The 12717-nt window shown below is 45.6% G+C and overlaps 1 protein-coding gene across 4 annotated transcripts in view; it reads left to right on the forward strand.

Moving 5' to 3' along the window:
* The window catches only part of rgs3 (regulator of G protein signaling 3), a 224599-nt gene that overhangs the window by 61713 nt on the left and 150169 nt on the right, over positions 1–12717 (forward strand). For 3 of the 4 annotated variants that reach the window (XM_033049114.1, XM_033049115.1, XM_033049116.1), the window contains 3 exons: positions 67–134; positions 8892–8973; positions 11264–11369. In XM_033049114.1, the coding sequence (XP_032905005.1) occupies positions 67–134; positions 8892–8973; positions 11264–11369 (256 nt within the window). Of the gene's footprint in view, positions 1–66; positions 135–6346; positions 6558–8891; positions 8974–11263; positions 11370–12717 lie in introns of those variants that run through there. The other variant, XM_033049117.1, reaches the window with a different exon arrangement.

Below are 12717 nucleotides of genomic sequence, written 5' to 3' on the forward strand. Positions count from 1 at the left end.
TTCCCTGCACCCTGGTGTATATTACATAAACTAATCACAATCTGAAATTGTGTTTGTGTCTTTAAGGTCCTGCCATGAAGAATTCTCTGGCAGAAAATGAGAATCGAGGCACTGAAGATATGCTGCAATTGAAGGTAAGCTTGGTGAAATGTTGTGGTCGTTTTGCTTGCTGTGAATAATATGTATTTTTCTTATAATTTTCAGGGTTTCTACGTGTAATTGTGTTGTTATTATGAGCAAGTCTCCCTTCATGGATTAGAAATTGTAATATCTAAATTCCTGACAGTGCTGCATAGTTGCACAGTGGTAGAGTTGCTGCCTTAAGGGCCTGTCCCACTTTCGTGACCTTTACAGGCGACTGCTGGCACCCGTGATAGGTCGCCAAAATCTTCAACATGTTGAAAATTCAGCGGCGACCAGAAAGACGCTACGACTCTTCGGAGACCTCTCACGACCATACATGCGACCCCCTAGCGACATGTCGCGGGTGACCTCTCACGAACATAAGAAACCTCTCACGACCGTGATCATCATCTCACAATAATCCTGTGCTTACTGTTCTCAGCTCAGTTTTGTTTCCTGGATCCAAAATTGGCCAATGGTAGGAAACACAGGATGGTTTTGTGACAGAAATGCTGTTACTATAGGGATGGAGTCCTCCGTATTCAGCTGCTTGCTTTTTGTAATTTATATCAATGGTTGAGACTTGAATGTTGGGAGTGCGACAAGGAAGTGTGCAAATGATAGGGATTATTATCCCTGTGGTCAACAGCAAGGACAAACAGAGTCTGGCCATTTGGGTAGAAAAGTAGCAAATAGAATTAAACCCAAATAAATGTGAATTAATTAATTTGGGGAGTCGCAACAAGTATAGAAATGGACAATAATATTGCATATTCAGTGTATGGAGGAACATGGGGACCTTGCAATCTATCTTTGATTAGCACGGGTGTCGGGTTATGGGGAGAAGGCAGGAGACTGGGGTTGGGAGGGAGAGAGATCAGCCATGATTGAATGGCGGAGTAATAAATAAAGTTGTATCGTATCGAGTAGACAGACTTGAAGGGCTGAATGGCCTAATTCTGCACCTATCACTTATGAAGCGCACAGATTGTTAAAGGTAGCAGGACAGGTCAGGAGAGGGTTAATAAAAGGTACAGGGTTGGCTTTCTTTTATTAGCTGAGGCTTCAAGACAAGAGGAAGGAAGTTAGACTGGAGTTGGCTCTGTTCGTAAAGCCGCACCTTGAGTTCTTGACGTCTCATTACTGACAAGATGTGACTGGATCGGGTGACGAGGAGACCATGAGCCTGTGCCAGGACTGGGAAATGATAGCGATGAAGAAAGATGGGGTAATGTGAGGCACTTTCTTCAGAAGAGGCTGAGGAAAGACTTCATTGAGATGCATACAATTGTGAGGGTCTTAACGATACGATACGATACAATACGAAACGATACAACTTTATTTATCCCAGGAGGGAAATTGATCTGCCAACATTCATAAAAAGACAAGATACATGAAATTAAAGTGATGAGTGGAAAGGATTGGGGATGTGCAAAGATTTGGGGGTGGGGGGGAGGGAGGGGGGGGGGGGGGGTGGGGGGGGTGGGTCTACCCCATGGCAGAAGGGGGAGGAGTTGTACAACTTGGTAGCCACAGGGAAGAAGGATCTCTTGTGGCGTTCTGTGCTGCATCTTGGTGGGACCAGTCTGTTGCTGAAGCTGCTCCTCAGGTTGACCAGTGTGTCATGGAGGGGGTGAGCTGTGTTGTCCAAGATGCTCTGCAGTTTGAGGAGCAAACTCCAAGACCACCTCCCACGAATCCAACTCCGGCCCCAGGACGGAGCCAGCCTTCCTGATGATAACGGCAAATAGCGATGTCAAAAACCTGGGGACATAAGATTTAAAGTAATTGGTGCAAGGGATTAGAGAAGAGATGAGGAAAATCTTCTCACTAATAGCCCTGTCCCACGGTACGAGTTCATTCCAAGAGCTCTCCCGAGTTAAAAAAAATGGAACTCGTGGGAAGCACGGAGAATGAACGTAGCGGGTACGTCAGAACTCGGGGACGTCTCTTAGCGTTAACGGCAGGTACTCGGGAAGACTCGTGAAGATTTTTCAACATGATGAAAAATGTCCACGAGAGCCCCGAGTACCGACAAGTGCCCATTACCGTAAATCTCCGAGTTCGAATCAGGGCAAACTCGGGAGAACTCTTGGAATGAACTCATACCGTGGGACAGGGGTTTAAGTCAGTTTTAGACTGACTTCTTGGTCAGAGGAAAGTCTGTTTTGGATCGAAGAAATTTAAGTGCAGTACTTTCACACAAAGAAATGCACAGAAATTGAATGTTAATTTTATGCAGAAGAAACTCAAAATGTAAAATCCTCATTGCGTTTAAATAGTCACGGGATGTGGATTTGCGGAATCTTGACCTGCAGGGCGATGTATGTTTTATGTTGCAGCTTTATAAAACTAATTATTGGTTTGCCTGCATGTGGCGTATTTTGTGGTGTTCAGGCTGTCCCATAGCAGGAAGGATGCGGAGGCTTTGGAGAGGGTGCCGAAAATGTTTATCGGATGAGAGGGTATTAGCTGTGAGGAAAGGTTGGGCAAATGTGATTGTTTTCTCTGGAGCTTTGGAGGCTGAGGGGGTGACCTGAGAGAAGTATGTAAAATGATGAGAGGCAGAGACATGATTGGTAGCCAGAACCTAGTTCCCAGGGTGGAAAATGTCAGTCTAGGGGGTGTAGCTTTAAGGTGAGAGGAGCAAATCTCTAATAGAGATATGTGGAGCAGGCTTTTTTTACACAGTGGTGGGTGCCTGAAATACACTGCCAGCGATGGTGGGGGAGGTAGATACGATTGTGCAGTAAAGAGTCTTTCAATGGGCCACACGGATAAACATGGAGAGATATGGATCATGTCAGGACTGAGGAGATCTGTTTAACTTGGCATCCTATTTGGCACTGACATGTGGGTCAAAGGGCATGTAGTGTACTGGTCCATGCTCTATGATTGGACAGTCATACAGCATGTATGAGTACAGGCCCATAGGCCTAACTTGCCCACACTGACCAACGTGTCCCATCTACGATAGTCCCATCTGCCTCTGTTTGGCCCGTATCCCTCTAAATCCTGTCCTATCCATGTACCTGTCCAATTATTTCCTAAACATTGCAATAGTCACTGCCTCAACTACCTCCTCCGTAGCTCGCTTTCAAATGGAATAACCAATGTCATGTGTTTTATGTGATTCTTTCCTTTGCCATTGTCCACCCATTTAGATTTACAATTGAGGGAACAAATTGGATTGGTAATGCTTCAGGTCAGGAGCCTTCTTCAGACTGAATAAAGATCCTGACCCCAAGCGACTATCCATTCTCTCCGCAGATGCTGCCAGACGCATTGGGAACACAAAGTTATGTTAGTCTCTCTGGTCAATGATTCAACAGTGCTTTATTGTCACATGTGGGAATGCACAGTGAAACTCTCTACTTGCATGCAGTTCAGTAAAGTATTGCCACACATAAACATAATCCCCGATTAGTAAAGTGTACGGAAATAGTCCACTGAGACCGCATGCACGTGGCGCCATGTTCACCATTAAAGCGTGGACATTAAAGGTAGCGCTTAATGGCACTGGGCCTGTAGTCGCTGGAGTTTAGAAGAATGAGGGGGGACCTCGTTGAAATATACACAATAGTGAAAGGCTTGCATTGAATGGATGTGGAGTGGATGTTTCCACTAGTGGGAGAGTCTAGGACTCAAGGTCATAGCCTCAGAATTAAAGGACGTTCCTTTAGGAAGGAGATGAGGTTGAATTTCTTTAGTCAGAGGGTGGTGAATCTGTTGAATTCGATGCCACAAAATGCTGTGGCGGCCAAGTCAGTGGATATATTTATGGCAGAGATAGATAGATTCTTGATTAGTACGGGTGCCAGAGGTTATAGGGAGAAGGCAGGAGAATGGGTTTAGGAGGGAGAGATATGGGCCTGTCCCACTTAGGCGATTTTTCAGCAGACTACTGGTGACTGTCAAGTTGCCGGCAGTCGCCTGCAAAACCGGGCACTGGAAGGGCGACTGTCAGAGTGGAACACACACACAAACACATCGCAAAGGTGGGAGCCTGGGCAAGTGGGGGGAGCGCTGTCTGAAATTCACATGGTGCAAAGCCAAGGTGATACAGACACACATACAGACATACAGGTGATACAGGAAGGTTGGCGCTGTAATTAAGACAGCTAAAGCACAGTGTACGGTAAGTCCTTTAAAAGAGAGGGGGAGGGGGGGAGAAGGAGTGGAGACAACTTTTAAGAAGCCAGACAACTTTTAATAAGCCAGAGATACACAGCTGTGAAGTTCGGCGGACATTTAACATTACCGCTCGGTTATCCTTGGTTCTGAAAACTACTGCTTACGGTTTTTTTCTCCAATGAGCCAATGAAAATGACCAGTCAGCAAAGGCGATTAACTAAAACTACCTACGACTACCTCAATTACCTACAACGACATGGCGACCCGACTACCACTGCACCCACGACTACAGGATTAGCGATTTTCTCCATGGCGACCAATTTTTGGTTGCTGAACATTTTTCATCATGTTGAAAAATTTGCGGCGACCATACTGAGGCAGCGACTACTTCACAGAGTCTCCTGCACTTGCCTAAAACATCACCTAAGTGGATCAGGCCCTTTAGATCAGCCATGATTGAATGGCGGAGTAGACTTAATGGGCCGAATGGCCTAATTCTACTCCTATCTCTTAAGATCTTTTGACTTGAGAGTGGAAGGTGATACCAGGAAAGTAGGTGAACCCTTGGGGAGGGGGCACAGGAATGCACAAGACCCTCTGGCACCTCTGACAGCCGCCTCTCTTCCCTGGCAGCCTGGTGCAGCCCGTGACTGGCTGCCATGGCATTTGTTTCGTTAAAGGCTGACTATCATGTTTTGACAACTGTACAGACGAGCAGTGGAAACTGCGCTACAGCGAGCAGCTCCTGTTGTGATCCGCAGTCCCTGCAATAGAAAGCTTGCTAACGTTGCATGCTCGTTTAAACCAACTACTTAGCTGGTTTAGTTGCGGCGCTAGAGATTATTAACCCTGGTGCTCGGGTCATGATGGCAGTACACCAGAAATGGGGCATTTAATTTTCTCGGCACTAAGGAGCCTGCACTACTTGCGTAAATATGCAGCTTAACATAATGATCTTATAATGATTTCCATGTTTTCATTTGAAATGCTTCATTTTCACGCTGGAGTTGGGAAAATGCTGTTTTGTGCAAATACTAAACAGCCCATTTTATGAAAGGTTCCCAAGTTTTTTTAAATTAAAGATTGTTATACCAAAGAAATGTTTTGCTTATGATTTATGTGTGAGACAAAGATAGGAAATAATAAAGTAAACATTGTATTTGAAATAGGAAGCTTGATTTAATGGTGTTTACACTCTGTCCCTGTATAAGGATTAAACTCTCTTGTGCAACCCTCTATGTTTGGGTTTTTATAATATTCACATTTGGGGAATTTTATGGTATTAATCATAGTAATTATTGTTCAAAGGAGTATTGTCGACATCCCTTCCCACCAAGTAGTGTGACTGTGCTTTTGGCCTTTCCCTGCCTGAATCATGATTGCATTAATCATGAAACGAGGTTGACACACAATGAGGAGCAAAACTGATTTTTTTTTTTTTTTTTTCCAATGCGTTGGAGTTTGAAATCTTTTAAAAGGAGTTGCTTCAGCTTAATGCATCTTAATCCACTGACGTGCAAACCCTGCTAACTATCAGGGGGTGAAGTTGTTGCAAGTCCAGAATTGATATTCACGTAACCCTAGACAGGCACAAAATGCTGGAGTAACTCAGCGGGACAGGCAGCATCCCTGGAGAGAAAGAATGGGTGACATTTCGGGTCGAGACCCTTCTTCTGATTTAGGCTTAGCGTAACCCTAGTTACCTGGTCACTGCTGGTGAATGAATTATTTTTCCCTGCATTATTAGGATTCATGTAATAAACATTTTCTCATCAACATGTAAACATGCAACAGGGGGCAGGCAGCAAAAGATAAGGAGGAACCAATGGAATACCAAGCACTTTACGGGAACCAATTTGATATAAGAGTACGTTTGGTTGTGGCTGAGTGAAATTTTCAGGAAGCCTTCAGGCTTATCGTGCAGACCATGGCTTGGGAGGTGAAAGGTTGCTTCCTGCTATTCTTCTCAATCTGGGTTCCCATGGGTGACTTTGCCAACAAAGTTGCTGCAGCCCTCTCCGAAACCTCTCGAGGAGCACCACACGACTTGGGGAGAGGCGCTCATTGTACATGTGTGGCGTTTCATAGAGAATGCTAGGTGCGCCTTCGGTCTTTGAGAAAGCCAGGACTTTCCACAAAGTGGACTGCCCTGCACAAACTGCGCTGCCCTGCAAACTGAGGTCCTTGTTGTAGAAAAGCAGCAACCACAGGGTGGAAGGATCCATCCAACTAGCGAGAGAGAGGGAGAGAGAGAGAGAGAAGAATTATTTTCAGCAATGCTTCAGGCAATTGGGCACCAGGTAAACCGTTTATCAACAATATATTAAATGCACGTTTTCGTAAGGAATACTGCTATTGATATTAATATTGTTAAGGAAATTTGAACAGTATGTCATCCTCCTAAATCAAGTGAATTTGTTTTTTTTATGGTTGTCGTTACCATTTAATTCCTTTTAGAGTCAAATTGGATGTACAGTTAACGTGCCATAAAATGAGCAAAATAGAAAGAACCTGATTATTTTTCAACGAGCTTAAATCCTGATATTTCTATTTATGTAATTTAAAGTGTTCTAGTTTGGTATCATTGCCTCTGAAATATTCTTTTTTTAAATGCTGAAGGATGCATTTAAAATTGTGGCCATATTAATGTGCAATGTATTGAATATTCATAGATATAAAATATTTTTGTGAGCATGTTTTCATGCTGTACCTCTAAACTAAATTTGTGGAGATTGTGGAATTTATGTGACATCTGGAAGTTCAGATTTGTGTAGGATCAATTTGTGTAAGATGTCACGTTGGGCGGCACGGTGGCGCAGCGTTAGTGCTGCAGCCTTACAGCGCCTGAGACCCAGGTTCAATCCTGACCACGGGTGCTGTCTGTACAGAGTTTGTACGTTCTCTCCATGGCCTGCCAGGGTTTTCTCTGGGAGGTCCGGTTTCCTCCCACATTGCAAAGACGTACAGGTTTGTAGGTTCATTGGCTTGGAATAAATGTATATTTGTCAAATTGTCGCTTTGGTGTTAGAGTGCTGGTCTGTGTGGACTCGGTGGGCTGAAGGGCCTGTTTTCGCGCTGAATCTCAAAACTAAACTAAAAATTAAACTAAATTTAAAATGTGCGAGTGTGGTGTGTGCCAAGAGCAGATGTACCGTGCATGGGGAGAGGGTGTTCTTATCTCTAAACGTTGTCACCAACCTACATCAAATCATACATGTGGTAGATGGTGTATTGTGCCAAGTTGCTTATGCTTATAGGGACGGCCTTTGTTAGGAACCAGTCCCATTCATGGACTCAGCCGAAGGGAGGGGAACTAAATCCAGGGAGGCTGTTTTCAACATTTACATTGTGACAGAGGTAGCGTTAGGAGTTGAAAAAGGGGCACCAGGTAGAGTTGCTGCCTTACAGCACCAGAGATCCAGGTTTGATCCTGACTATGGGTGCTGTCTGTGTGGAGTTTGTACGTTCTCCCTGTGACTTGCGTGGGTTTTCTCCGAGATCTTCGGTTTCCTCCCACACATCCAAGACGTACAGGTTTGCAGGTTGATTGGCTCCAGTAAAAATTGTAAATTGTCCCGAGTGTGTGTAGGATAGCGTTGGTGTGCGGGGGGGGTTGCTGGTCGGCGCAGACTCGGTGGGCTGAAGGGCCCGTTTTGAGGCTATATCTCTAAACTAAACTAAGATCAAATGTGTAGGAAGGAACTGCAGATGCTGGTTTAAACAGAAGATAGACACAAAAAGCTGGAGTAACTCAGCGGGACAGGCAGTATCTCTGGAGAAAATGAATGGGCGACGTTTCGGGTCGAGACCCTTCTTCAAACTAAGATGAATGTGGGCTTATCATGCCTCATACAATGTAGATGATTTTTGGGTATACATGGAATTCAAATGATGGAGTGAGGACCTCAATATATTCTCCACTTTGTATCTTCCCCATTGGCTCTACCTATTGTACTTGAGTTTGATTTGATTATATTTATGTAGAGCATTATCTGATTTGATTGGAAAACATGAAAAACATTGTTTTCCAATCAATGTTGAAAACCCAATACGTGGTACGTGACAATAATAACATGAAACCTACAATGAACCCTCTGTTTCAGATGGCACATTTCTATGTCCTTCAGCTTCTGCCCAGAAAATAAATCCAGATCCATTTTCCATTCAACATCACCTAAGTTATGTCAGAATATTGGAAACTACCGCAGACTAAAATATTCTTGCATTTAGACTTTAGAGATACAGTGGGGACTAAGGCCCTTCAGCCCACCGAGTCCATGCCAACCAGTGATCACCCTGTACACCAGCACTATCCTACACACAAGGGATAACTTACAATATTCGGAAGCCAATTAATGTACAAAACCTGTACATCTTTGGAGTGTGGGAGGAAACTGGAGCAAACCCACGTGATCACAGGGAGAAGGTACAAACTCTGTACAAACAGCACTCGCAGTCAGGATCGAACCTGAGTCTCTGGCGCTGGTAGGCAGTAACTCTACCGTTGCACCACTGTGCCAGTGTGTTTATTGATAACGTTGTAGTTAGGCAAGTGAGAGAGTTCATGTGAGTTATACTGTTCCTGAGCGTGTCCTGAGGATGAGTGTGATTTGTTTTATCGTGCTGTGTTTCAGGTCACCATCCCGCGAGGCAGAGACGGCTTTGGCTTCACGATCTGCTGCGACGCTCCTGTTCGTGTACAGGCTGTGGACCCAGGCAAGACATTCCTTGTTTACCTGCCGTTTTGGCGTCTCCACTCGCTCGTTCGCCTGAATAAGCTGTGGGGGCTCTGATTTCAAAGTCGCATTTCCTGCCAAAGATTGACACAAGGTTGTGCTGATGTAACTCAGCGGGCCAGGCAGCATCGCTGGAGTAACTCAGCGGGACGGGCAGCATCGCTGGAGGATAGGAATAGGTGACGTTTCTGGGTCGAGATCTTTCTGCAGACCTTTCTGGTGTTCCTCATTGTGTATGGAGCATCATCACAACAACATTGGTCATCCCAGGAAGTCACATCTTCAGCTTTCCAGGGAAGCTGGATAATACCAATACAAGGGTCTCGACCCAAAATGCCACACATTCCTTCTCTCCAGAGATGCTGCCTGTCCAGCTGAGTTACTCCGGCTTTTTGTGTCTAGTGTAAATGCAAAAGCCTCTTAAACACCACTGTCATAACTGCCTCCAGTGTTCCAGGAATCTACCACCCTCTTTTATCTGGAGAAACTCAGCGGGTGAGGCAGCATCTATGGAGCAAAGGAATAGGCGATGTTTCGGGTCGAAACCTCCTCTGGCAGCTCGTCCCAGATGTACACCGCCTGCTGAAATCTATCCAAATGTCTTTTGAAAGTTGTGATTGTCTCCTTGCCAATTCCCACTCTCTACCCTTGTCACCTTGTCGTGGTGGAGAAGCTTGTGTGGTCCTGAGATCCTGATAGCGATGCCGTCTGGAGCTATGCTCCTGGTAGGGCCACCCATGGCGGTAAGGTCGAGGGGGAGGTCCCTGACAAAGAGCAATCCAACCAAGACCTCAACGGTGGAACAGGCGGAGGATGATGGCTAACCTTAGTGGAGCGTCACAGCGGCTGGGAAGGCGGATGAAGGCTGCAACAGTAAAGGGTCTCCGGTCGTCCTGGACTCCATGCCACTGGATCCTGACACAGATTTGTCAAGGACCATGTGGTGGCTGTCCGTGCACCAGTCTCCCCACGATAAATAAAGTCACGCACTGGCGCCCTCCAACCCTGGAGACACCCATGGTTGGCCATGACTGAGGGGGGCCGAAGACCCATACTGAACAATCTCTCTGGATATCGAGAACACTAGAGGAGCGGTGGGGGAGAACGGAGCCTGGAGAGTGATAGGTGGATAACATGGTCAAAGAGCAGGAGAGTAGCAGGAATCTCAGAAGGGGAGGAGTGAGAGAGGGTCCCACAGAACTCCCAAATGAGCGCCTGTGTTGGAGAACTCTACACTGCTCTGTATCCTGAGCCAGGGGTAACCTCATCCTTGCATCCGGCTTTCAATGGCAATCAGAACTTTGTGTATTTCAATGAGATGAGCAGTTTAGTTTAGAGATACAGCGCGGATATAGGCCCTTCGGCCCAACGAGTCTGCACCGATCAGCGATCGCCACACACCTACCCTATCCTACACACTAGGGACAATTTATAATTACACCCAGCAAATTAGCCTACAAACCTCTACATCTTTGGAGTGTGGGAGGAAACTAGAGCACCTGGGGAAACCCCACGCAGGTCATGGGGAGAACGTACACACTCTGTATAGACAGCACCCGTGGTCAGGATCGAACCCGAGCCTCTATCGCTGTAAGGTAGCAACTCTACCACTGCGCCACTGTGCAGCCCTTAAATCTCCTCTCATTCATCTCAACTCCCATGAGTTCAGGCTTGGTCAGTCCAGTCTCTCCTCCTGTGATAGTCCTGCCATTCCAGGATTCGGTCAGGTAGACCTTTATTTCACTTTGTGGTAAATTTAACTTCTGTAGGTCAGGCGAGGAAACCACATAACATTTCATGTGCGGCCTCACAAGGCCAGTCCATTTGTTCCTGACTCTTTGCTGCATATCTAGGTTTAGGTTTAGTATTGTCACGTGCTGAGGTACAGTTGAATAGCTTTGCAGTGCATGCTATCTAAGTAAGTAAGGAAGTGATCGCATGTGAAATTAGGCCATTTGGCCCATCACATCTACTCTGCCATCCAATCATGGCTGATCTATCTCTCCCACCTAACCCCATTCTACTGCCTTCTCCCCATAACCCCTGACAGCTGTACTAACCAAGAATCTATCTGTCTCTGCCTTAAAAATATCCATTGACTTGGGCTCCACAGCCTTCTAAACAATCAGATATACATACCATATGATACCACATTATGAACATTGCATTCTCTAATTTTAGGTAACTTTATCTTTCAGCTAAATTTATGTTTAGAATGTGCGTGTACATAATGTTGATTGATTGATCAGCGTAACGTTGTGTGTTCTCAGGTGGCCCAGCGGACCAGTCTGGTCTACATTCCTTGGACACTCTGCTGCAGCTGAACGGGCAGCAAGTGGAGCAGTGGAAGTGTGTGGAGCTGGCTCATGCAATAAGGTAATGCTTAGCACAGTACACATGGCAGATTTCATTCAATCAGCACCAACACAGGCCCTTCGGCCCAACTCATCCATGCTGACCAAGAAACCTCACTTAAGGTGGTTCCATTTGCCCGCACCTGACCCAAATCTCTCTAAACCTTTCCTATCCATGTACTTGTCCAAGTGTAGAGTCCTAGAGCGACACAAACAGGCCGTTCGGCCCGCATTGTGCGTACAACCAAGCTGGCATGTTGGGCTCTGCCTTTAAACCCTTCTAGTCCATTTAAAAAAAATGTTGTGATAGTACCAGCCTCAACTACCTCATCTGGAAGCTCGTTCCATATACTCTCCACCCTCAGAGGGAAACAGTTGCCCCCAGGTTCCTGTTCAATCAGGAGCAAATCTAATGTAGGGCGGTTTTGTTGCACAGTAGGGCAGTTTTTCGTTTCATTGTCTTGTATGATTTATGCATCATGTATGTTTGTGTTAGTGTGTGTCTACATGCTTATGATGCTGCTGCAGTCTAGATTTTCATTATACCTGTACCTCAGCATACTTGTGCTGATGACAATAAAGTGGACTGGACTGCAATGAGGGCTGCATCCATGCCTGACTTACAATGAGCTGACAGCAGCAATCTTCCCCCGCCTCTGGGAACATCCAGAGCGGCACAGTTGCAGCCTTACAGCGCCAGTGACCTGGGTTCGATCCTGACCTCGGGTGCTGTCTGTGCAGAGTTCATACCTTCTCCCTGTGACCGTGTGTGTTTTCTCCGGGTGCTCCGGTTTCCTCCCACACTTCAAAGATGTACAAACTTGTAGATTAATTGGCTTCTGTAATTTGTAAATTGGCCCCAGTGTGTGTAAGGTACGGAATTACCGCTGGTCGGCACTGACTCGGTGGGCCGAAGGGCCTGTTTCCACGCTGTATCTTTAAAGTCTGAAAGTCTAGTTCACTGAGCTCGATTACGGAACTTCCTGCAATAAATACCACACTACAGTGCTCATTGTTTATTCTGTTGAGAACTTCCAAATGGTAATCCATGAAATCAGTTTTAATCTCCTTTAATGTTATGTGACCGCAATTCTCTGGTAACATTTTTTCACTGTTGTTGTGTTGGGAATGTTGCTGCATGTTGTGTTGGTTTTGTTATGCTACTCATTGCTAATTCCCACTTCACCACTTAGTCCCCCCTTTTACACGCCTTACAAATGCCTGGTACTTTCGATCACTATTCTCTTTCCCTTCTTTGCACTTTGTTATCCACAGTTATTTCACTAGAGTTGGTCTTACATTATTCAGGCTTGTGCATTTTAAATGTATGTTTCTAAACCTTGGTATACACACATGCTGGTGGTACACAA

The sequence above is a fragment of the Amblyraja radiata genome, chromosome 32 (genome assembly GCF_010909765.2).
Source record: "Amblyraja radiata isolate CabotCenter1 chromosome 32, sAmbRad1.1.pri, whole genome shotgun sequence".
Lineage (NCBI taxonomy): Eukaryota > Metazoa > Chordata > Chondrichthyes > Rajiformes > Rajidae > Amblyraja > Amblyraja radiata.